Source organism: Bombina bombina, chromosome 1, assembly GCF_027579735.1.
Source record: "Bombina bombina isolate aBomBom1 chromosome 1, aBomBom1.pri, whole genome shotgun sequence".
Taxonomy (NCBI): domain Eukaryota; kingdom Metazoa; phylum Chordata; class Amphibia; order Anura; family Bombinatoridae; genus Bombina; species Bombina bombina.
Window position 1 is genome coordinate 355,067,800 of NC_069499.1, and position 26,837 is coordinate 355,094,636.

Genomic DNA, 26,837 nt, shown 5'->3' on the forward strand with positions numbered 1-26,837 from the left:
CATCTGGGGCCAAAAACTGATAAGTAGAATTCAAGGCTGGACCTAATCTTCAGCTTATAATCAGAGGTATGGGAACATCACCAGCCTGTGTAAAGCAGTGCTATTAACCCAGCTGGCAGCACGGAACTAGATAAAGAGCATGTTTATAAACCGTTTCCAAGATGAAATGCAGCTTTAGTGATCTGTCCACCAAACAGAGGGGCATTGATAAACCTCACCCCTTCACCCTCCCCAAATAAAGTTCCCTTTTCTTAACTTCCCTTCACTTTACAGGCTGCTGCTTCCCTGCACGGAGAGGTCAGGACTCCTGGTAACTTGATTCCAGTTGAGATGCAGGATTTTCCAATCCCAGAACTACCCCTTCCTTCCTCCCCCACCCACCCACCCCTGTTCTCTGAAGATCACAAGCCTAAAAGAAGAGAGAAAAAAAAAGTTAATATCCACAGAAAGATACAGGCAAATGCATTATACAACCAGATCAGCCCAGCCCAGCTCCTCCTAACTCTTTACTAACTTTATTTTGTTAAAGGATGCAGATGTTCCTTCCAATTACATGGTTAATCAGGCATTTGAAAAATGCACAATTATGGCTCCTACTGCTTAAAGCGACAGTCAAAACTAAAATTGTTATTGTTTAAAAAGTTAGATAACGCCTTTACTACCCATTCCCCAGCTTTGCACAACCAACATTGTTATATTAATATACTTAGAAACAGGTAGAAATTTTGAGGTTTAAATGTTATAAAGCCGCCAGCCTCTTAACACTTTTGTTTTAGCTTTTTACAACAAGAGATTGATAGTTCATGTGGACCATATAGATAACATTGTGCTCACACCCGTGGAGTTATTTATTAAAAAGTAAGTCAATAGATAATAAAATGTCACGTGATCAGGGGGCTGTCAGAAGAGGCTTAGATACAAGGTAATCACAGAGGTTAAAAGTATATTACTATAACCATGGTGGCTGTGCAAAACTGGGGAATGGGTAATAAAGGGATTATCTGTTTAAACCAGGGGTGTCCAAACTTTGCTCTCCAAAGGTTTTGGAACTACATTTCCCATGATGCTCAGCTAGATAAAATGCTGGCTGAGCATCATCGGAAATGTAGTTCCAAAACCTCTGGAGAGCAAAGTTTGGACACCCCTGGTTTAAACAATACCATTTTTTGAGTTGGTTGTCCCTTTAAAACTAGAAACTTAATTCCCATCAGAGTGAATTTTGTATGCAAAATGCGTTTGTTCATGTGCAAAATACTAATATAATATAAAACAATACAATTAAGGAACATTAATGCAATACATTTAATGACCCTAAACAGCTATAGGACTACTCCAGCAAAAGGATTAAACACATAGGTAAAGTTCCATTCAGAAGCTAGATGGCTAATACTTCCAGAGCAGGATACAGCTTGTTAGCCAATTGAAAGCAGCAGCAGCCCCAAAAAACACCAGCTACAAAAACACCCCCCCCCCCCCCCGCAAATCACTAACTATATTGTAGGGTCAGTAATGCAAGAAAACTAATGAATCAAAGCATGTAACTTTCGCATTAGAATGTCACTAACCCCTTATGTCAGACATAGATCTACGTCATTGTACCTCATAACGCAGATCTACGCCCAACCTTCAGTCAGCCCGTGCAGTCTCACTGTTTCTTGGCTGCAGGTATCGGCCTTAATATGGTGACTGAGCACGAATCAGTGCTAAATTATCATATAAAGGCAGACTGCCAGATCTCCATTGGTGCCGGATGGAGGGAAGGCAGGAGTGCGGTGTTGAAGGGAGGGACCCTACCCTACAGGAAAAAGGAAATTTATGCTTACCTGATAAATTTGTTTCTTTTTAGATACGATGAGTCCACGGATTTCATCCTTACTTGTGGGATATCGCCTCCTGGTCAGCAGGAGTAAGCAAATAGCACCACAACAGAGCTGTATACATAGTTCCTCCCTTCCTTCCCACTCCAGTCATTCAACCGAAGTTAGGAAGAGAAAGGAAAAGCCAAAGGTGCAGAGGTGACTAAAGTTTAACAAAAATAATGACCTGTCTCAGAAAAACAAGGTGGGCCGTGGACTCATCGTATCTAAAAAGAAACAAATTTATCAGGTAAGCATAAATTTCCTTTTCTTTTTAAAGATACGATGAGTCCACAGATTTCATCCTTACTTGTGGGATACAATGCCAAAACTATAGTACACGGATGAAAAGGGAGGGACCTAAACGGAAGGCACCACTGCTTGAAGGACTTTCCTCCCAAAAACAGCCTCAGCCGAGGCAAAGGTATCAAATTTGGAAAATTTGGTTAAAGTGTGAAGAGACAACAAAGTTGCAGCTTTGCAAATCAGAAGCATCATTTTTTAATGCACATGAGGAAGCCACAGCCCTAGCGGAATGAGCCATAATTCGTTCAGGAGGCTGCAGTCCAGCAGTCTCATATGCAAAACGGATGATACTCATCAGCCAAAAAGAAAGAGGTAGCCGTAGCTTCCTAACCCCTACGTTTCCCTGAAAAAAAAAAATACAAACAAGGAAGACGATTGACGAAAATCCCTGGTCGCCTGTAAGTAGAACTTCAAAGCACGGACCACATCCAAATTATGTAACAGATGCTCCTTCGAAGGAGAAGAAGGGTTCGGACACAAGGAAGGAACAACAATTTCCTGATTAATATTTTTATTTGAAACAACCTTAGGAAGAAAACCAGGTTTGGTTCGCAACACCACCTTATCCGAATGGAAAATAAGATAAGGAGAATCACATTGTAAAGCCGAAAGCTCAGATACTCTTCAAGCAGTAATATCTATGGAATGCATAGGTTCAAACGGAACCCCTTGAAGAACATTAAGAACTAACTTCAAACTCCAAGGAGGAGCAATTGGCCTAAATACAGGCCTGATTCTAGTCAGAGCCTGATAAAAAGATTGTACATCTAGAACATCAGCCAGACGCTTGTGTAACAAAATAGATAAAGCAGAAATCTGTCCCTTTAAGTAACTTACGGACAACCCGTTCTCCAATCCTTCTTGGAGAAAAGACAAAATCCTGGGAATCCTAACCCTACTCCATGAGTAGCCCTTGGATTCACACCAATAAAGATATTTACGCCATATCTTATGGTAAATTTTCCTAGTAACAGGCTTACGTGCCTGAATCAAGGTATCTATGACCGAATCAGAAAACCCTCGCTTAGATAAAATTAAGCGTTCAATCTCCAAGCAGTCAGCTGCAGAGAAACTAGATTCGGGTGATGGAAGGGGCCCTGAATGAGAAGGTCTTTCCTCAAAGGGAGCTTCCACGGTGGCTGAGATGACATGTCCACCAGATCGGCATACCAAATCCTGCGAGGCCACGCAGGGGCGATGAGGAACGCTGACACCCTCTCCTGTTAGCTCGAGCAATCACCCGAGGAAGGAGAGCAAACGGAGGGAATACATAAGCTAGGCTGAAAGACCAAGGCATCTATCAGCTCGGCCTGGGGATCCCTGGACCTGTATCTCGGAAGCTTGGTAGTCTGACGAGACTGGCTGCCCCATCTGAGAATCAGGTTGGAACACACCTCCGGATGAAATGTCTGTCTGCTCAGAAAATCCGCTTCCCAGTTTTCCACCCCTGGGATGTGGATCGCTGACAGATGGCAAGAGTGAGACTCCGTCAACTGTATTATCTAGGCTACTTCTGTCATCACTAAGTAACTCCTTGTTCCTCCCTGATGATTGATGTAAGGTACAGTCGTTATGTTGGCCGCCTGAAATCTGATGAATTGAGCCGAAACTAACAGAGGCCAAGCCTGAAGCGTATTGAATATTGCTTTCAACTCTAGGATATTGATGGGAAGGAGAGACTCTGCCCGAGTCCACACACCCTGAGCCCTTAGGGAGTTCCAGACTGCTCCCCATCCTACCAGGCTGGCATCCGTTGTCACTATTACCCATGAGGGTCTGCGGAAGCAGGTCCCCTGGGATAGATGATCCAGCGACAACCACCATAGAAGAGAGTCCCTTGTCTCCTGGTCTAGATTTATGTGAGGAGACAAATCTGTATAATCTCCATTCCACTGCCTGAGCATGCTTAGTTGCAGAGGCCCGAGATGAAAACAAGCAAACGGAACGATGTCCATTGCCGCCACCATCAATCCGATCACCTTCATGCACTGAGCCACTGTCGGACGAGGAGTAGAGTGAATTGACCGACATGTATTCAGAATTTTTAACTTTCTGACCTCCGTCAGAAAAATCTTCATTGAGACAGAGTCGATTAGGGTTCCCAGAAAGGCTACTCTTGTCTGAGGAACTAACAAACTCTTTTCCAGGTTTACCTTCCACCCGTGGGTCCTTAGGAAAGTACGATGTCGGTATGGGACTTTGCCAGTTGAAATGACGAAGCCTGGATCAGTATAACGTCCAGATAAGGCGCCACCCCGCGGCCGTAGAACCACTAATAAAGACCCCTGAACCTTTGTAAAAATTCTGGGCGCCGTGGCCAGACCGAAAGGAAGGGCCACAAACTGATAGTGTTTGTCCAGAAAGGCAAACCTCAGGAACTTGTGATCTCTGTGGATAGGAACATGAAGGTATGCATCCTTTAGATCCACCGTTGACATAAATTGACCTTTCTGAATCAATGGAAGAATGGTACGGATAGTTTCCATCTTGAAAGATGGAACTCTGAGAAACTTGTTTAGACTCTTAAGATAGGTCTGAAGGTTCCCTCCTTTTTGGGATCTACAAACAGACTGGAATAAAACCCGTCCCTGAATAGGAACGGGACAGATGACTCCCATGGAGGAGAGGTCTCTTACACAGCGTAAGAACGCCTCTCTTTTTATCTGGTCTACAGACAATCGAGAAACCGTCCTCTGGGGGAAGAATTTCTAATTCCAGCTGTTATCCCTGAGACACTCTCTCTAATGCCCAGGGATCCTGAACATCTCTCATCCAAGCCTGGATGAAGAAAGACAGTCTGCCCCCTACTAGATCCGGTCCCGGATCGGGGGCCAACCCTTCATGCTGAATTGGGAGCAGCAGCAGGCTTCTTGGATTGTTTTCCTGTAATTCTGTGGGAACAAACAGGGTCTTAGATAATATCTGCTAAGACCATTATCAGCAGGGCAGCACATAGTATTGGAGGCGCAGAGAGAATGAAAATCCCCCCAGTTCCCATTGCTTAAAAGCCACCTGTAGCTCTACTCTAGAGGCTGACAAGGAATACGGCTACACCCCGAGTAAAATAGCACTCACTGGTACCATTTTAAAAATAAACTCTTGATTGAAGAATCTAAACTAACACCTCACTTTACCTCTTCGTACACTAACACAGGCAAAGAGAATGACTGGAGTGGGAGGGAAGGGAGGAGCTATGAATACAGCTCTTCTGTGGTGCTCTTTGCCTCCTCCTGCTGACCAGGAGGCGATATCCCCCAAGGATGAAATCTGTGGACTCATCGTATCTTTAAAAAGAAAAAAAAAAAGTTAAAAAGGGAGATGTTGGGATGGGATGCTACACTACAGAAAAAATGTGGAATAAGAGGGGAGGAACCCTACACTACAGGAAAATAAAAACCAAAAAACACACAAGCAAAGAACTATAAACTGGGTAATGGCATTACTAGTGTGAGGGGGAGGGTTAGAAATCGTTTTGGGAGGGATCAGGGAGACGGGAAGGTTTACTACACTGCAGAGAAGAAAAAAAACAAACAACCTAAACTGCATACTGTCTTCCAGCACCATAGGATGTTGTTGAGGAGTGGGGGGGGGAGGAAGAGATGAGCTGGATGGATCAGGTGGGAGGGTAATACTTACAATAGAATACTATTACCCTTGTCAGCTAATTAACCCCTCCACGGCCGGGAATTTCAGAAGTGCGGTGGTCAGCTGCAATTAGTGGCCTTCTAATTACCAAAAAGCAACAAAGGTAAAGCCATGCATGCCTGCTATTTCTAAACAAAGGGAATCCCATAGAAAATTATATATATATATATATATATATATATATATATATATATATATATATATATATATATATATATATATATATATATATATATATATATATATATATATATATATATATATATATATATATATATATATATATATATATATCTAAATAGAGTGATTGCAAAAATGCTACCAATTCTCTAGTACTTTAAACAAGTCTCTTTCTAAAATTCCCGGTACCGAAGAGGTTAAAAGGGAGATTGATTAAACACCATTTTCGTGTAAAAATTCAACCTTTGTCACACTATCCCTAGGAGAGGCCAAAAAGCAAATACCTGTAACCTAGGTTTTCAAAATTCTGCAAATTGCATAAACCATCTATTTGCAGCATTTTCAGTTTACTAATTTTGCTTTTTTGGCCTCATAAGGTGCATGGGACCGACAAGTGCAATTTTTACACAAAAGCAAGAGGCATTTCATTTTCTTTTAAGTAAAATAAAGAGCTTACCAATAAGTTTTCGATTTAATAGACCAGTGGCTTCCAAATATTATTTATTCCTTTAGGGTATATTTGGTTAAGTTTAAAAGGGCAGTTGTGCTATGACACCACAAGGAATCCATTAATATAGGGCTTGACAAATATTTGTTCAAACCCTAAGAGCAAGACTTTAAACTATGGAACCAGAACACACACACTAACATTACATAACTAAAAAAAAAGTTGGATCCAGCCACACCACTCTATATTTTAGGTATGGCTGACAGGGAGGGTGGCATCCTTGGGTGTCCCAGCACTCCTACCACACCGGTGTAATCACAGGTGCTATCCTCAAATAAGTATGTAGAAATGACTAAATGTGGGAGGGCACTCACAGGACTTATATAGAAGTACAAAAAAGTGCAATTTTATTTCCAAAATAAGCTTCACATTGATTTCAAATGTCGACGTTTAGACCCATAAGTGGACCTTCTTCAATACAGTTTATGATCTAAAAAAACAACACACAAAATATACTTTTTGGAATCTAAGTGAACAATATAACATACAAAACACATATTAAAAGATAAATACAATAGTGACAGCCCGCCACCATAGAACAAAATTTATTACAAAGCTAATTTTTTAGCTTAATTTATTAAAAACCAAGGAAAAACATAATTTATGTAAGAACTTACCTGATAAATTCATTTCTTTCATATTAACAAGAGTCCATGAGCTAGTGACGTATGGGATATACATTCCTACCAGGAGGGGCAAAGTTTCCCAAACCTTAAAATGCCTATAAATACACCCCTCACCACACCCACAAATCAGTTTAACGAATAGCCAAGAAGTGGGGTGATAAGAAAAAAAGTGCGAAGCATATAAAATAAGGAATTGGAATAATTGTGCTTTATACAAAAATATCATAACCACCACAAAAAAAGGGTGGGCCTCATGGACTCTTGTTAATATGAAAGAAATGAATTTATCAGGTAAGTTCTTACATAAATTATGTTTTCTTTCATGTAATTAACAAGAGTCCATGAGCTAGTGACGTATGGGATAATGACTACCCAAGATGTGGATCTTTCCACACAAGAGTCACTAGAGAGGGAGGGATAAAATAAAGACAGCCAATTCCTGCTGAAAATAATCCACACCCAAAATAAAGTTTAACAAAAAACATAAGCAGAAGATTCAAACTGAAACCGCTGCCTGAAGAACTTTTCTACCAAAAACTGCTTCAGAAGAAGAAAATACATCAAAATGGTAGAATTTAGTAAAAGTATGCAAAGAGGACCAAGTTGCTGCTTTGCAGATCTGGTCAACCGAAGCTTCATTCCTAAACGCCCAGGAAGTAGAAACTGACCTAGTAGAATGAGCTGTAATTCTTTGAGGCGGAATTTTACCCGACTCAACATAGGCAAGATGAATTAAAGATTTCAACCAAGATGCCAAAGAAATGGCAGAAGCTTTCTGGCCTTTCCTAGAACCGGAAAAGATAACAAATAGACTAGAAGTCTTACGGAAAGATTTCGTAGCTTCAACATAATATTTCAAAGCTCTAACAACATCCAAAGAATGCAATGATTTCTCCTTAGAATTCTTAGGATTAGGACATAATGAAGGAACCACAATTTCTCTACTAATGTTGTTGGAATTCACAACTTTAGGTAAAAATTCAAAAGAAGTTCGCAACACCGCCTTATCCTGATGAAAAATCAGAAAAGGAGACTCACACGAAAGAGCAGATAATTCAGAAACTCTTCTAGCAGAAGAGATGGCCAAAAGGAAAAAAACTTTCCAAGAAAGTAATTTAATGTCCAATGAATGCATAGGTTCAAACGGAGGAGCTTGAAGAGCTCCCAAAACCAAATTCAAACTCCATGGAGGAGAAATTGACTTAATGACAGGTTTTATACGAACCAAAGCTTGTACAAAACAATGAATATCAGGAAGAATAGCAATCTTTCTGTGAAAAAGAACAGAAAGAGCGGAGATTTGTCCTTTCAAAGAACTCGCGGACAAACCCTTATCTAAACCATCCTGAAGAAACTGTAAAATTCTCGGTATTCTAAAAGAATGCCAAGAAAAATGATGAGAAAGACACCAAGAAATATAAGTCTTCCAGACTCTATAATATATCTCTCGAGATACAGATTTACGAGCCTGTAACATAATATTAATCACGGAGTCAGAGAAACCTCTATGACCAAGAATCAAGCGTTCAATCTCCATACCTTTAAATTTAAGGATTTCAGATCCGGATGGAAAAAAGGACCTTGAGACAGAAGGTCTGGTCTTAACGGAAGAGTCCATGGTTGGCAAGATGCCATCCGGACAAGATCCGCATACCAAAACCTGTGAGGCCATGCCGGAGCTATTAGCAGAACAAACGAGCATTCCCTCAGAATCTTGGAGATTACTCTTGGAAGAAGAACTAGAGGCGGAAAGATATAGGCAGGATGATACTTCCAAGGAAGTGATAATGCATCCACTGCCTCCGCCTGAGGATCCCGGGATCTGGACAGATACCTGGGAAGTTTCTTGTTTAGATGAGAGGCCATCAGATCTATCTCTGGGAGCCCCCACATTTGAACAATCTGAAGAAATACCTCTGGGTGAAGAGACCATTCGCCCGGATGCAACGTTTGGCGACTGAGATAATCCGCTTCCCAATTGTCTACACCTGGGATATGAACCGCAGAGATTAGACAGGAGCTGGATTCCGCCCAAACCAAAATTCGAGATACTTCTTTCATAGCCAGAGGACTGTGAGTCCCTCCTTGATGATTGATGTATGCCACAGTTGTGACATTGTCTGTCTGAAAACAAATGAACGATTCTCTCTTCAGAAGAGGCCAAAACTGAAGAGCTCTGAAAACTGCACGGAGTTCCAAGATATTGATCGGTAATCTCACCTCCTGAGATTCCCAAACTCCTTGTGCCGTCAGAGATCCCCACACAGCTCCCCAACCTGTGAGACTTGCATCTGTTGAAATTACAGTCCAGGTCGGAAGAACAAAAGAAGCCCCCTGAATTAAACGATGGTGATCTGTCCACCACGTTAGAGAGTGCCGAACAATCGGTTTTAAAGATATTAATTGATATATCTTCGTGTAATCCCTGCACCATTGGTTCAGCATACAGAGCTGAAGAGGTCGCATGTGAAAACGAGCAAAGGGGATCGCGTCCGATGCAGCAGTCATAAGACCTAGAATTTCCATGCATAAGGCTACCGAAGGGAATGATTGAGACTGAAGGTTTCGACAGGCTGTAATCAATTTTAGACGTCTCTTGTCTGTTAAAGACAAAGTCATGGACACTGAATCTATCTGGAAACCCAGAAAGGTTACCCTTGTTTGAGGAATCAAAGAACTTTTTGGTAAATTGATCCTCCAACCATGATCTTGAAGAAACAACACAAGTCGATTCGTATGAGACTCTGCTAAATGTAAAGACGGAGCAAGTACCAAGATATCGTCCAAATAAGGAAATACCACAATACCCTGTTCTCTGATTACAGACAGAAGGGCACCGAGAATCTTTGTGAAAATTCTTGGAGCTGTAGCAAGGCCAAACGGTAGAGCCACAAATTGGTAATGCTTGTCTAGAAAAGAGAATCTCAGGAACTGATAATGATCTGGATGAATCGGAATATGCAGATATGCATCCTGTAAATCTATTGTGGACATATAATTCCCTTGCTGAACAAAAGGCAATATAGTCCTTACAGTTACCATCTTGAACGTTGGTATCCTTACATAACGATTTAATAATTTTAGATCCAGAACTGGTCTGAAGGAATTCTCCTTCTTTGGTACAATGAAGAGATTTGAATAAAACCCCATCCCCTGTTCCGGAACTGGAACTGGCATAATTACTCCAGCCAACTCTAGATCTGAAACACAATTCAGAAATGCTTGAGCTTTCACTGGATTTACTGGGACATGGGAAAGAAAAAATCTCTTTGCAGGAGGTCTCATCTTGAAACCAATTCTGTACCCTTCTGAAACAATGTTCTGAATCCAAAGATTGTGAACAGAACTGATCCAAATTTCTTTGAAAAAACGTAACCTGCCCCCTACCAGCTGAACTGGAATGAGGGCCGTACCTTCATGTGAACTTAGAAGCAGGCTTTGCCTTTCTAGCAGGCTTGGATTTATTCCAGACTGGAGATGGTTTCCAAACTGAAACTGCTCCTGAGAACGAAGGATCAGGCTTTTGTTCTTTGTTGAAACGAAAGGAACGAAAACGATTGTTAGCCCTGTTTTTACCTTTAGACTTTTTATCCTGTGGTAAAAAAGTTCCTTTCCCACCAGTAACAGATGAAATAATAGAATCCAACTGAGAACCAAATAATTTGTTTCCCTGGAAAGAAATGGAAAGTAGAGTTGATTTAGAAGCCATATCAGCATTCCAAGTCTTAAGCCATAAAGCTCTTCTGGCTAAGATAGCCAGAGACATAAATCTAACATCAACTCTAATAATATCAAAAATGGCATCACAGATGAAATTATTAGCATGCTGGAGAAGAATAATAATATCATGAGAATCACGATTTGTTACTTGTTGCGCTAGAGTTTCCAACCAAAAAGTTGAAGCTGCAGCAACATCAGCCAATGATATAGCAGGTCTAAGAAGATTACCTGAACATAGATAAGCTTTTCTTAGAAAAGATTCAATTTTTCTATCTAAAGGATCCTTAAACGAGGTACCATCTGATGTAGGAATGGTAGTACGTTTAGCAAGGGTAGAAATAGCCCCATCAACTTTAGGGATTTTGTCCCAAAATTCTAATCTGTCAGGCGGAACAGGATATAATTGCTTAAAACGTTTAGAAGGAGTAAATGAATTACCCAATCTATCCCATTCCTTAGCAATTACTGCAGAAATAGCATTAGGAACAGGAAAGACTTCTGGAATAACCGCAGGAGCTTTAAAAACCTTATCCAAACGTATAGAATTAGTATCAAGAGGACTAGAATCCTCTATTTCTAAAGCAATTAGTACTTCTTTAAGTAAAGAGCGAATAAATTCCATCTTAAATAAATATGAAGATTTATCAGCATCAATCTCTGAGACAGAATCCTCTGAACCAGAAGAGTCCAAAGAATCAGAATGATGGTGTTCATTTAAAAATTCATCTGTAGAGAGAGAAGATTTAAAAGACTTTTTACGTTTACTAGAAGGAGAAATAACAGACAAAGCCTTCTTTATGGATTCAGAAACAAAATCTCTTATGTTATCAGGAACATTCTGCACCTTAGATGTTGAGGGAACTGCAACAGGCAATGGTACATCACTAAAGGAAATATTATCTGCATTAAAAAGTTTGTCATGACATTTAATACAAACAACAGCTGGAGGAATAGCTACCAAAAGTTTACAGCAGATACACTTAGCTTTGGTAGATCCAGCAGGCAGAGGTTTTCCTGTAGTATCTTCTGGCTCAGATGCAACGTGAGACATCTTGCAATATGTAAGAGAAAAAACAACATATAAAGCAAAATAGATCAAATTCCTTATAAGACAGTTTCAGGAATGGGAAAAAAATGCCAAACATCAAGCTTCTAGCAACCAGAAGCAAATGAAAAATGAGACTGAAATAATGTGGAGACAAAAACGACGCCCATATTTTTTGGCGCCAAATAAGACGCCCACATTATTTGGCGCCTAAATGCTTTTGGCGCCAAAAATGACGCCACATCCGGAACGCCGACATTTTTGGCGCAAAATAACGTCAAAAAAATGACGCAACTTCCGGCGACACGTATGACGCCGGAAACGAAATGAATTTTTGCGCCAAAAAAGTCCGCGCCAAGAATGACGCAATAAAATGAAGCATTTTCAGCCCCCGCGAGCCTAACAGCCCACAGGGAAAAAGTCAAATTTTTGAGGTAAGAAAAATATGATAATTAAAGCATAATCCCAAATATGAAACTGACTGTCTGGAAATAAGGAAAGTTGAACATTCTGAGTCAAGGCAAATAAATGTTTGAATACATATATTTAGAACTTTATAAATAAAGTGCCCAACCATAGCTTAGAGTGTCACAGAAAATAAGACTTACTTACCCCAGGACACTCATCTACATGTTTGTAGAAAGCCAAACCAGTACTGAAACGAGAATCAGTAGAGGAAATGGTAAATATAAGAGTATATCGTCGATCTGAAAAGGGAGGTAAGAGATGAATCTCTACGACCGATAACAGAGAACCTTATGAAATAGACCCCGTAGAAGGAGATCACTGCATTCAATAGGCAATACTCTCCTCACATCCCTCTGACATTCACTGCACGCTGAGAGGAAAACCGGGCTCCAACTTGCTGCGGAGCGCATATCAACGTAGAATCTAGCACAAACTTACTTCACCACCTCCCTTGGAGGCAAAGTTTGTAAAACTGATTTGTGGGTGTGGTGAGGGGTGTATTTATAGGCATTTTAAGGTTTGGGAAACTTTGCCCCTCCTGGTAGGAATGTATATCCCATACGTCACTAGCTCATGGACTCTTGTTAATTACATGAAAGAAAAGGAAGGGTTAACTTTCACAAGAACTATACCATCAATTGGCAACTACCAGTACCGCCCCTCATACACGAGGCACAAACTTCACTGTGCTGTTTGTATCCAATATTAAATCAGTACCTTTCCCACAGGTAAGGACAACTTTATCGGTCATAGAGATTTCAACAACACACCTGTGCAAAATAAACAATTTACCACAATATCTACCGTATCAAACCCTAAAAACATGGGGGGGGGGGGTTTTAACCCGTATCAATGCTATGAAGCAGAATAACGCTATGTACACCATATTTAAGGAACACCCTAAAAACAAAAGGGTAATACAGTATAACTAACTTTCTGATTTCAAACCGCATGTGACAGGAGTCCCACCTACATATAGTCTGATATAGCATCCCTATATGGGCAGCCTCTTAATCAGATTGAATTAATTTAACAGAGGGCTTGCCACCTCATAAGGCCTCAAAAATAAGTGAAAGATATTAATATAATCACAAGTATATTTGTGAACAGCAAGTACATAGAGTCTAGACTGCTATTCAAAACAAACAGATTAAACAAATCACATATGAACAGATCAAAGTACGTAGCCACTCGTAGTGTGTAAGCCCATCAAACATCAGCTAGATGACATGAATTAACTCCACCACTATGTTATAGAGACCAGAAATGTCATATGCCACAACACCGCATACAGTGGAATCAAAAATACAAAAAAAAAACCCAAAAAACACCACCAATATGACCTCTCTATCAAACCGTCAGTATACACCGCAAGGATAATCCAACCTGCAAGACTATAACTCACAAATCAGCCAGGAGCGATATCATTAGTATAATAACATCACACACACACACATATATGAGTAAAAACATAGTGTAAAGAGAAGATATGGCCTGAGAGATAAGTTAAAGGGTAAAAAGAGGGATTGAAGAGAGGAGGGAGGGGATAAAGATAGTTAAGAGAGAGAAGGGAGAAATGATAATTATTAAAATAAAATCTCCAGGTCAGCTATGACCTTCCATGACTGTCAGCACTCTTTCTCCACTCTCTCACTTCAACAACTTCCTATTTCTATCCAACTGTTGTCTTTCCCAGAACCCCCAAGTTTATGCTGCTAACTGCTATGGACTTATTTTTGTTAATCTATTGCTGTATGTACCATTATTTAATTTTTAAAGGTATAAAATAAAAAAATATTAAAAATGACTGAACAATAATTATCATAAGTGGTGAGTTACATTTTGGCCTGGCTCGTAGCTTACGACCTGAAATTTTGAGAGGGAGACATACATACATACAGTTTACTTATTAAAGGAACAGCAGCCCTCTCTGGCACTAAAGGCTAATATGTGGGACCTAAGCATCTTCCACAAGCAAATGAAATATGCAAATTCATCTTTCACTGAATCGTTCTTCCCTCATTAAGTCTATACAATATTTATCAACGGTCCGTTTCCACCAGGTTTTACTTCTTTCTGCCCTACTGACAATAAAACAGAATGGTTGAAAGCAGTAGCATGATGAAATTAGGGAAGAAAAAAAAAAAAAAAAAAAAATGAGCAATTATAAAGTCATCAATTGATCAGTAGCATGCAAAATATTACAAGACCAGACAGAGCCCTTAGTGTGATATACGTCAGTCTCATACTTATGTCCTGCTACTAACTAGCATTTTTGGTGACTTTACAGATATAAGTGCAGTCACTCATTCGCTAGAACAAATAGCACTTATTTGTTAAACAGGGTATAATTTATATATATATATATATATATATATATATATATATATATATATATATATATATATATATATATATATATAATTATTTTATTAAACTCTCTCTACGATATCACTTTGAAGTATAATGCAATTATTACTTGTGTGACCTTAATCTAACCCTGCATATATATTTCTGTAATTTTCCAAGTATGCCTAATCCAGGCCATCGAATTTATATCAAAATTTAGGAGCCTGCCATTAAAATGATGCACAAGCTACACAATTTTAGGAGCCAGACAATGGTTGTTGTGTACATTTATATGCAGAATAGAATAAAAATAAGTACTAGGGGTAAGATTCTAGAAGCCATGGCTCCCACAATATTTCATTCATGGCATAATATGCTAATTGTTTGATGATGCTGATAAGGGTGTTCAGATGTATACTTAACCTCTTAAGGACATATGACGGAATTTTTCCGTCATAAAACAATTGAGTAAACTGAAAGCTGTGTCCTTAAAGGGTTAAAGGGACAGTCAAGTCCAAAATAAACTTTCATGATTCAGATAGAGAATGTAATTTTAAACAATTTTCCAATTTACTTTTATCACCAATTTTGCTTTGTTCTCTTGGTATTCTTAGTTGACAGCTAAACCTAGGAGGTTTATATGCTAATTTTTAAGGCCGCCTCTTCTCTCAGGGCATTTTGACAGTTTTTCACCACTAGAGGGTGTTAGTTCACGTTTATCATATAGATAACACTGCTCACACGCACGTGGAGTTCCAGTGAGCAAGCTCTGATTGGCTAAAATGGATGTCTGTCAAAAGAACTGAAATAAGGGGGCAGTTTGCAGAGGCTTAGATACAAGGTAATCACAGGGGTAAAAAGGTGTATTTATATAACTGTGTTGGTTATGCAAAACTAGGGAATGGGTAATAAAGGTATTATCTATCTTTTCAAACAATACAAATTCTGGTGTAGACTGTCCCTTTAAGCTTTATGTATAAATCAGTCTCTTACCAGCTTTCTTAAAACCACCTCCTCCCTTCTCCTGAGCAAGGTTCAGTCGGTTCTGTTCTGCAGCAATGCTATTGGACTCAGGACTGCTGCTCCGTGACGCATTGGCTGTATCAACAGAAGGGTTCAATTGAAAAGCCAGGTCAAGGTGCTCCTGGGCCATCTTTAGATGTTGTCGCAGGCGGTCCAGCTCATTTTCTGCACGATGTGGTACGGATAATTCAAAAGCCTCCGATCTTCCATTGTCTGGGAATACTAGCTTGCCATTGGGCACTTTGCTTTTCTTCAGTACAGAGTGATAATTTGGAGGCGCACTGGGTGTTTTCTTAGAATATTGTGGACTCTTAGCAGACAAGGAACGTTTCCGCCAAGAATCTCTAATGCCACCAATCCCAAGGTGGAAAAGTTCACACAGGTTCAGCAACAAACAGAGGGCACTGACTGCATACATAATTAGTAGGAAAATGGTTTTCTCAGTGGGACGAGACACAAAGCAGTCTACAGTGTGGGGGCAGGGCTTGCGAGTACACACATAGAATGGGATCACCTCAAACCCATACAGAACATACTGGCCCATAAGAAAGCCTACTTCCAGAGCAGAACGCACAATCAGCTGCAATACATAGCATCTCATCAGACCATCTTGTTTGATGCGCTTCCGGCCATCATGCTGCGCCTTCTTCTTGGCTGCCTCAACATCCTTCTCAGGTTCCACCTCCTCACAGATCATAGGATCTTCTTCATTGTTATCTTCTTTCTCCTCATAATCTCTCATAGCACCACGGTGCACCACTGGAGCTCGTTTCTTGCGGCTGCTATTGCCGCTTTCTTGGTTACGACGAATCTCTTCAGGCTGTCGTGCAATCCGATGCATTGCAAAACCCAAGTACATGATGGAAGGAGTGGTAATAAGAATAATTTGGAAAACCCAGAATCGGACATGAGATAGAGGTGCAAAAGCATCGTAACAAACATTTTCACACCCAGGCTGATGCGTGTTACATACAAACTTGCTCTGTTCATCATAGTATATAGACTCGCCACCGACTGCAGTCAACACAATTCGAAATATGATGAGAACAGTCAGCCATACTTTTCCCACAAACGTGGAGTGGTTGTTGATCTCCTCAAGGAGACGGGTCAAAAAACTCCAGCTCATTCTGATCCAATATCAGTTCTGCAGAAGAAGAAAAAAAAATAAGGGATTAGTCACATAATTGTTGTAATAAAAAAAAAGCACTAAGTAGTTTCTTATACTTAAAGTGATGGTAAATCCTAGCGTCGGTGAAATGCTAGGAATGACCATTGGAACAAATAATGGGGACTTTAAGTCATGAAGTATAATATACTTAATGCAGAAAGCTCCTTTATTTGTTTTAAGCGTTCGCCACCCTGAGCTACTTGGTGCCATATTTCCTGTGCGCCATTTGCTAAGAGGTGGAAACATCACCTCTTAGTAAAACAGCGTTGTCATAGGCTGTCTGAGCAGCTCAGTGCGGCAAATGCTTCAAAACATATAAAGGAGCTTTCTCTGCATTAAGTATTTTATAATACATGACTAAAAGTCCCCTTTATTTGTTCCAATTGTCAATCCTAGTGTTTCACAATTGCTAGGATTTACCATCACTTTAATAGAAATCATTGCATTATGTATTATTCATCTATTAAAAAAAAAATAAAACAATTATACTACATTTGTGCTTCCTGTCACAGCCCTTCAAGGAGGAGGCAGCCTCTGCAGGAAGTTGTATCTTAGCTTGATGTCCTAAAACTTCTAGGCTAGCAAATAGACTACATTATAGGGAGCCAAATTTGCTCATGCCCAGAACTGACAGACTAAGATTTAGGCTTTGAAAATCCTATGTTCTTAAAACACTGGATTTAAGGACTGCACTGAAAATGTCTAAGTGCTAATTTTGCAAGAAAACAAGTTATTTGCTGTTTTTTTTTTTTAACAATCTTTTTGTTTTTATATTTACTTTGATTTAACATATAAATTGTTTTTACCAAAGGAGAACTGTTTAATATCCCTTTAATATCCTTGTTTCAGTGACATCCCCCTCACTGTAGATTAGGTTATCTTTGTTTCTACGTAAATCACATTAAAGGGACATTGTCAACACTGAAATGCAGGTCCGAGTATTTAAATTACCATTAAAAGCTTTAAAGGCACAAACTGTCAAAACAAGTGGATGGATGCACAGTAAAAGCCACATCAGAACCTGAAATAGTTTTTACTAAAAGCATTTTTGCTAATATAGGTTATTAGAGGCATTTTTGCAATACACCGCTGAGCCATGCTTATGCGCTGTTCAATATTGACTATAACGTCAATGTAAATAAAAAGAAGCATTGGTTAACTGCATGGGCTCTACTAATATCTTCAGATCACAGGGAGAGTTCATTATGAAATTAAACTTAATATAGGGCAGGCAATTTCAAAACAACTTTCCAATTTACTTCAGTCAAATGTGCTTGGTTCTCTTGCTATACTTTGCTGAAGAATAAACCTAGACAGGGCCATAGAAGCTAAGAAGTGTAGCAATGTTTTATACATTGCTGCAGAAACTGCTGCCATAGGTCCAACTGGCAAAAACTCGCCAAAATGAAGAGAAAAATCGGCAGCTTATCTTGAGCCATATATTGCAAACAGCGCTCCTTTGGGTTTTTAAAAAAAAAAAAAAAATATGTTAAATCAAAGTTAACACAAAAAGAAAAAACAGAATTTATGCTTACCTGATAAATTACTTTCTCCAACGGTGTGTCCGGTCCACGGCGTCATCCATTACTTGTGGGATATTCTCCTCCCCTACAGGGAAAGGCAAGGAGAGCACACAGCAAGAGCTGTCCATATAGCTCCCCCTCTGGCTCCGCCCCCCAGTCATTCGACCGACGGTTAGGAGAAAAAAGGAGAAACTATAGGGTGCCGTGGTGACTGTAGTGTATAAAGAAAAAAAAAAATTCAAACCCGATTAAAAAACCAGGGCGGGCCGTGGACCGGACACACCGTTGGAGAAAGTAATTTATCAGGTAAGCATAAATTCTGTTTTCTCCAACATTGGTGTGTCCGGTCCACGGCGTCATCCATTACTTGTGGGAACCAATACCAAAGCTTTAGGACACGGATGAAGGGAGGGAGCAAATCAGGTTACCTAAACAGAAGGCACCCCGGCTTGCAAAACCTTTCTCCCAAAAACAGCCTCCGAAGAAGCAAAAATAACAAATTTGTAAAATTTGGCAAAAGTGTGCAGAGAAGACCAAGTCGCTGCCTTACATATCTGATTAACAGAAGCCTCGTTCTTGAAGGCCCATGTGGAAGCCACAGCCCTAGTGGAGTGAGCTGTGATTCGATCAGGAGGCTGCCGTCCGGCAGTCTCATAAGCCAATCGGATAATGCTTTTCAGCCAGAAAGAAGGAGAGGTAGCAGTAGCTCTTTGTCCTCTCCTCTTACCAGAGTAAACGACAAACAAGGATGAGGTTTGTCTAAAATTCTTTGTTGCTTCTAAATAGAACTTTAAAGCACGGACTACATCTAAATTGTGTAACAAACGTTCCTTCTTTGAAACTGGATTCGGGCACAGAGAAGGAACAACTATTTCCTGGTTAAAATTCTTGTTGGAAACAACCTTTGGAAAAAAAACAGGCTTGGTATGCAAAATAAACTTATCTGAATGGAACACCAGATAGGGTGGATCACACTGCAAAGCAGATAATTCAGAAACTCTTCTAGCAGAAGAAATAGCAACCAAAAACGGAACTTTCCAAGATAGCAACTTGATATCTATGGAATGTAAGGGTTCAAATGGAACCCCCTGAAGAACTGAAAGAACTAAATTTAGACTCCAAGAAGGAGTCAAGGGTCTGTAAACAGGTTTGATTCTGACCAAAGCCTGTACCTCTGGCACAGCTGCCAGTCGTTTGTATAACAAGACAGATAAAGCAGAAATCTGTCCTTTTAGAGAACTCGCTGACAATCCCTTATCCAAACCTTCTTTGGAGAAAGGAGAGGATCTTAGGAATTTTAATCTTACTCCAGGAGAATCCCTTGGATTCACACCAACAGATATCTTTTCCATATTTTATGGTAAATCTTTCTAGTCACAGGTTTTCTGGCTTGGACCAGAGTATCTATCACTGAATCTGAAAACCCACGCATGGATATAATCAAACGTTCAATTTCCAAGCAGTCAGCTACAGAGAAATTAGATTTGGATGTTCGAATGGACCTTGTACTAGAAGATCCTGTCTCAAAGGTAGCTTCCATGGTGGAGCCGATGACATATTCACCAGGTCTGCATACCAAGTCCTGCGCGGCCATGCAGGAGCTATCAGAATCACCAAGGCCTTCTCCTGTTTGATCCTGGCTACAAGCCTGGGAAGAAGAGGGAACGGTGGAAACGCATAAGCTAGGTTGAACGACCAAGGCGCCACTAATGCATCCACTAGAGCGGCCTTGGGATCCCTGGATCTGGACCCGTAGCAAGGAACCTTGAAGTTCTGACGAGACGCCATCAGATCCATGTCTTGAATGCCCCATAATTGAGTCAACTGGGCAAACACCTCCGGGTGGAGTTCCCACTCCCCCGGATAGAAAATCTGACGACTCAGATAATCTGCCTCCCAGATGTCTATTCCTGGGATGTGGATTGCAGATAGGTGGCAGGAGTGATCCTCCGCCCATTTGATGATTTTGGATACCTCTCTCATCGCCAAGGAACTCCTTGTTCCTTCCTGATGGTTGATGTAAGCTACAGTCGTCATGTTGTCTGACTGGAATCTTATGTATCCGGCCTTCGCTAGATGAGGCCAAGCCCGGAGAGCATTGAATATCGCTCTCAGTTCCAGGATGTTGATCGGGAGAAGAGACTCTTCCCGAGACCATAAACCCTGAGTTTTCAGGGAATCCCAGACCGCGCCCCAGCCTGATAGACTGGCGTCGGTCGTGACAATGACCCACTTTGGTCTGCAGAAACTCATTCCCTGAGACAGGTGATCCTGTCTACTGGAGCATGCACAGTTGTAATAGTCTTAGATGAATTCGAGCAAAAGGAACTATGTCCATTGCTGCAACCATCAACCCTACTACTTCCATGCACTGAGCTATGGAAGGCTGCAGAATAGAGAGAAGAACTTGACAAGCGTTTAGAAGCTTTGACTTTCTGACTTCTGTCAGGAAGATCTTCATTTCAAAAGAATCTATTATTGTTCCCAAAAAGGGAACTCTTGTCGACGGAGACAGGGAACTCTTTTCTACATTCACCTTCCACCCGTGAGATCTGAGAAAGGCTAGAACAATGTCTGTATGAGCCTTTGCCGTGGAAAGAGACGACCCTTGAATTAGAATGTCGTCCAGATAAGGTGCCACTGCAATGCCCCTTGGTCTTAGAACCGCTAGAAGGGACCCGAGCACCTTTGTGAAAATTTCATATATTGACCCTCCTGGATTGTAGGTAAAATTGTTCGAATGGTTTCCATTTTGAATGATGGAACTCTGAGAAATTTGTTTAGAATTTTTAAATCCAGAATTGGTCTGAAAGTTCCCTCTTTTTTGGGAACTACAAACAGATTTGAGTAAAAAACCCTTACCTTGTTCCACAGTTGGAACTGGGTGTATCACTCCCATCTTTAACAGGTCTTCTACACAATGTAAGAATGTCTGTCTACTTATTTGGTTTGAAGATAAGTGAGAAATGTGGAACCTTCCCCTTGGGGGTAGTTCCTTGAATTCTAGAAGATAACCCTGAGAGACTATTTCTAGTGTCCAGGGATCCTGAACATCTCTTGCCCAAGCCTGAGCAAAGATAGAGAGTCTGCCCCCTACTAGATCCGGTTCCTGGATCGGGGGCTACCCCTTCATGCCGTCTTGGTAGCAGCAGCAGGCTTCTTGGCCTGTTTACCCTTATTCCAGCCTTGCATTGGTTTCCAAGCTGGTTTAGTCTGGGAAGCGTTACCCTCTTGTCTAGAGGCTGCCGAGTTAGAAGCCGGTCCGTTCCTGAAATTGCGAAAGGAACGAAAATTGGACTTATTCTTAGCCTTGAAAGGCCTATCCTGTGGGAGGGCATGGCCCTTTCCCCCAGTGATGTCTGAAATAATTTCTTTCAATTCTGGCCCAAAAAGGGTCTTACCTTTGAAAGGGATATTAAGCAATTTTGTCTTGGAAGATACATCCGCCGACCAAGACTTTAGCCAGAGCGCTCTGCGCGCCACAATTGCAAACCCTGAATTTTTCGCCACTAATCTTGCCAACTGCAAAGCGGCGTCTAAAATAAAGGAATTAGCTAACTTAAGTGCGTGAATTCTGTCCATGACTTCCTCATACGGAGTATCGCTACTGAGCAACTTTTCCAGTTCCTCGAACCAGAACCATGCCGCTGTAGTGACAGGAATAATGCACGAATATAGGTTGAATCTTTTTAAGCAAACCCTCCAATTTTTTATCCATAGGATCTTTGAAAGCACAATTGTCCTCAATGGGAATGGTCGTGCGTTTGGCTAGTGTAGAAACCGCCCCCTCGACCTTAGGGACTGTTTGCCATATGTCCTTCCTGGGGTCGACCATAGGGAACAATTTCTTAAATATAGGAGGAGGGACAAAAGGTATGCCTGGCTTCTCCCACTCCTTATTCACTATGTCCGCCACCCATTTAGGTATCGGAAAGGCATCAGGGTGCACCGGGACCTCTAGGAGCTTGTCCATCTTGCACAAGTTTTCTCGGATGACCAGATTGTCACAATCATCCAGAGTAGATAGCACCTCCTTAAGTAATGCACGGAGATGCTTTGATTTAAATTTAAATGTCACAACATCAGGTTCTGCCTGCTGAGAAATTCTTCCTGTATCAGAAATTTCTCCATCTGACAAACCCTCCCTCACTGCCACTTCAGACTGGTGTGAGGGTATGACAGAAAAATTATCATCAGCGCCCTCCTGCTCTACAGTGTTTAAAACAGAGCAATCGCACTTTCTCTGAAATGCTGGCATTTTGGATAAAATATTAGCTATGGAGTAATCCATTACTGCCGACAATTGTTGCATAGTAACAAGCATTGGCGCGCTAGAAGTACTAGGGGTCGCCTGCGCGGGCATAACTGGTATAGACACAGAAGGAGAAGATGTAGAACTCTCTCTACTTCCTTCATCTGAGGAATCATCCTGGGCAACCTTACTATTTGTGACAATACTGTCCTTACTGTGTTTGGACGCTATGGCACAATTATCACATATATTTGAAGGGGGAACCACATTGGCTTCCATACATACAGAACATGATCTATTTGAAGGTACAGACATGTTAAACAGGCTTAAACTGGTTAATAAAGTACAAAAACCGTTTTAAAACAAAACAGTTACTGTCTCTTTAAATGTTAAACAGGGCACACTTTATTACTTAATATGTGAAAAACTATGAAGGAATTATCCAATGTTTACCAAATTTTCACCACAGTGTCTTAATGCATTCAAAGTATTGCACCCCAATTTTCAAGCTGTTAACCCTTAAAATGTGGAAACCGGAGCCGTTTGCAATTTTAACCCCACTACAGTCCCAGCCACAGCCTTTGTTGTGACTTCAACTATCCCAGGGGGGTATTTCAAGCCTTCTAGGAACGTTTTCAGTGGACACCAGACCCTCTCACATGCATCTGCATGCACTGTACTTAAAAGAAACTGCGCAATAATGCCTGGCGATAAAAAACGTTCCCCAAATAATAAAAGTGTGAAATCCACTTCAAACTTTAAATAAAAACTTAAATAAACAATCAATTTAGCCCTTAAGAGTGTCCACCAGTTAATAGCCCATAATACCGATCCCCATGAGGGAAAATGACAGCCTTCCAGCATTACACAGTCTTGTTAGAAAAATGGCTAGTCATACCTTGAGCAGAAAAGTCTGCAAACTGTTCCCCCCAACTGAAGTTCTGTAGGCTTAACAGTCCTGCGTGGGAACAGCAATTGATTTTAGTTACTGCTGCTAAAATCATACTCCTCTTTAAAACAGAACTCTTCATCTCTTTCTGTTTCAGAGTAAATAGTACATACCAGTACTATTTTAAAATAAACTCTTGATAGAAGAAATAAAAAACTACAACTAACACCACAAACTCCTCACCATCCCCGTGGAGATGCTACTTGTTCAGAGCGGCAAGGAGAATGACTGGGGGGCGGAGCCAGAGGGGGAGCTATATGGACAGCTCTTGGTGTGTGCTCTCCTTGCCTTTCACTGTAGGGGAGGAGAATATCCCACAAGTAATGGATGACGCCGTGGACCGGACACACCAATGTTGGAGAAACCGATTGAGTAAAAAAAAAAAAAAAAAAAAAAAAAAAACACACACACACACACACAACAGCAAACAACTTGTTTTCTTACAAAATGAGCACTTAAAATTTCTCAGTGTAGTCTGGGAAATAAGAGAGCTGACATATTGGCAAATTAGGTTAAACAAATCTGACTGTTTATCTAGTATTGACTAAATAGTTACACCAGTTCATTTGACTCTAGATGTAGAAATGCCAAAAGGCACACAGCTGCCTCCTTCACACATTAGAGTGGTCCCATAACCTGCTACAAGTACCAATATGAAGTTGTGATGACCACAATCAATGAGAACAAGCTTTTTTTATGGGCAGTGTGGAAAAAAAGGAGGGAAGAGGGCATTTCAAACAGTGTGTTTAGAGGACGTTTTGACAAGTGCTTTTGTACTTACAAAAGTTTATATAGCTGCTCATTAGTTTTAGAGACTTTTATAGCCATTTAAAGAAGCAACATGTAAAAATGCAACTGTTCAATACCTCGGCAGCCTCTTTACATGTAACCCAACAGTTCCTTTCTAACAACGCAGGTGCCAAGTTACTTGAAAGACACATTAGCAGGTATATGAGCACAGCAAAAGCACATGTCATATGAAGGAAGACCCTTGCAGTCCCCTCCTGGACACAGCTGTCCAAAGGAAGTGGTTTATTTCTGTATTTAGCAGAGCAGTGCTAGAACTACACCCTCATTGTTTTAAGTAAAGGCTTTTGACACTAGATAAAATAGGAACTGGCAGCTTCCCAACAGGAAACTATCGTGCTCACGTGTATCACAAAACACAAATGTGAGGAACGCTGGACAGGAACACATCAAAGCTACCGACGACAATGCGTCTGTAATCACTACTAGAGTGCTAAGTTAAAAGGGCAATGAAACATGTTTAGTTATGCATAGTAAACAAAAATAAAGTCATAAGTCCAATTTAAATATGAAAATTGTGGATTTTTCAATTCTAAGAAATGTAAATGCACAATGCATACTTGAGACTAACCCCAATACATATCTGTCCTTAAAGGGATATGAAACCCACATTTTTTTCTTTCGCGATTCAGATAGAGCATTCAATTTTAAGCAACTTTCTAATTTACTCCTATTTATCAAATTTTCTTCATTCTCTTAGAAACTATTAGAAAAGTAGAATTTTAAGCTTAGGAGCCGGACTGTTTTCGGTTCAGAACCTGGGCAGTGCTTCCTGATTGGTGGCTATATGTAGCGGAATGTAGGGATTGGTAGACGTGATAAGATACGTCAAAGTAATGCAAAGTTTTCCTCACAAAACGACTGTTACAAGCTTATAACTGGTAGTTTGGCCATTGAAAAAACATGGTGTTAAGTTAATGAGAAAGTGCATACACTCAGGTGATGTTTATTTGAAGGGACACTAAAGACAAACATAACTGATCTAACTTTAAAAACTTTAACACACTGCAGCAATAGAGTTCTAAAGACACGTACAAGTTCCTGAGCGCCTAAGCCTACCTAGCTTTTTTTCTACAACAAAGGATACCAAGAGAAAAAAAAAAAGCAAATTTGAAAATGGTAAAAGTTTTTTAAAATTTTGTACGCTATCTGAATCGTGAAAATGTATTTTAACTTTAGTCTCCCTTTAAAGTAACAGTGTGAGCACATTATCACTGTAGCCTTGCATATTAAAATGGACATAAAAAACTCCTTTTATTTATATGCTCCTCACTATTGATATGTCGACCACATCCACCTGTATTTGTCTGCCATGCAAGACTTAAATGCAGAAATTAAAAAATACAGGTGCAAAGACTGTAAGAACATTGATACCCACAACACAGGAATAATGTGAAAGGTTATTAGTATAAACAAAATTATTGCTGCTTCAAGAAAAATGTGTCAATATTGCAATTCTAAAGTAAAGAATCCCCCGCCTGTAATCCCCACTTGCGATGCAAAATTGCACAACAGCTCTCTTGCGCAATCCTGCCCACTTCTCTTGCACAAACAACTGCCTGAGAGCAGGGTATGTCAATCACTCAGAACAAGCAAGTGCTGGAGTGGTTTATCTCGCTACCTCTGAGGTAGAGGAGAGGCTAAAGAAGCAGGCTCTGTTTTCCTAAATTGGGACAGCAGACCCACTTATGCAATACAGTTTCACACAAGCATAACAATTCGTGTTTATTTACATTGAACATTGCCTTACAAGAAACCTCAATTTCCAGTACTACATAACAAAATGCCCCTGGACTTACAATAATACATAAGCACAGACAGTTACCTTATATATGCCTTGCAGGCTTGCAAACACTATTCAACCACCTTCACAGCACAATCTGTTCAAATGTTAAAGGCAACTTTTCTTAATGCTGGCAAACTATTCTAGAACATATCATCAACCCACCAAATTTGCTTATTTACACCCATGTTTTTACATTTATAGCCAATTCCTGAATTGCTCAACTTAAATATATTGTGCAGTATGGTATAATTACCACTTGATGGTGCTGTGAGTTTTATATGCTACCACTATAATTTGATTTTATGGGCTGTTATTACAAGTACCTTCTGAATATTTGGGGAAACTTAGAAAAATCAAACTGCATCCCTCTTCACAGGGAAATTAAAACATGACAACTACTGCCCTTTACTATATCCCCTGATACACTTACATACTATTAGCTCAAACCGAGTGATGATTCAGAGGGGCTATTTCAGAACATTATTTAAGTCATTAGTGGGTAGCTCACCATTTGACCCCATGACCTCATACCGACCACTCCAATAACTCATAACTCATTCATATCAAAAGACACACCTGGGACAATTTAGTACAGAGAACCTAAACACATCTAGCAGTGCTTTCAA

At 40.3% G+C, this 26,837-nt stretch overlaps 1 protein-coding gene across 1 annotated transcript in view; it reads right to left on the reverse strand.

Annotated features, from left to right (window-relative positions):
• Window positions 1-379: 379 nt before the first annotated feature.
• LOC128645316 (gap junction gamma-1 protein-like) overlaps window positions 380-26,837 on the reverse strand; it is a 37,786-nt gene continuing 11,328 nt past the window's right edge. The window contains exons 2-3 of the mRNA XM_053698218.1: window positions 15,697-16,870; window positions 380-409 (exon numbers count right to left, since the gene is read on the reverse strand). Coding sequence (XP_053554193.1) covers window positions 402-409; window positions 15,697-16,852 — 1,164 coding nt within the window. The 5' untranslated portion in view covers window positions 16,853-16,870 and the 3' untranslated portion in view covers window positions 380-401. The remainder of the gene's footprint in view (window positions 410-15,696; window positions 16,871-26,837) is intronic.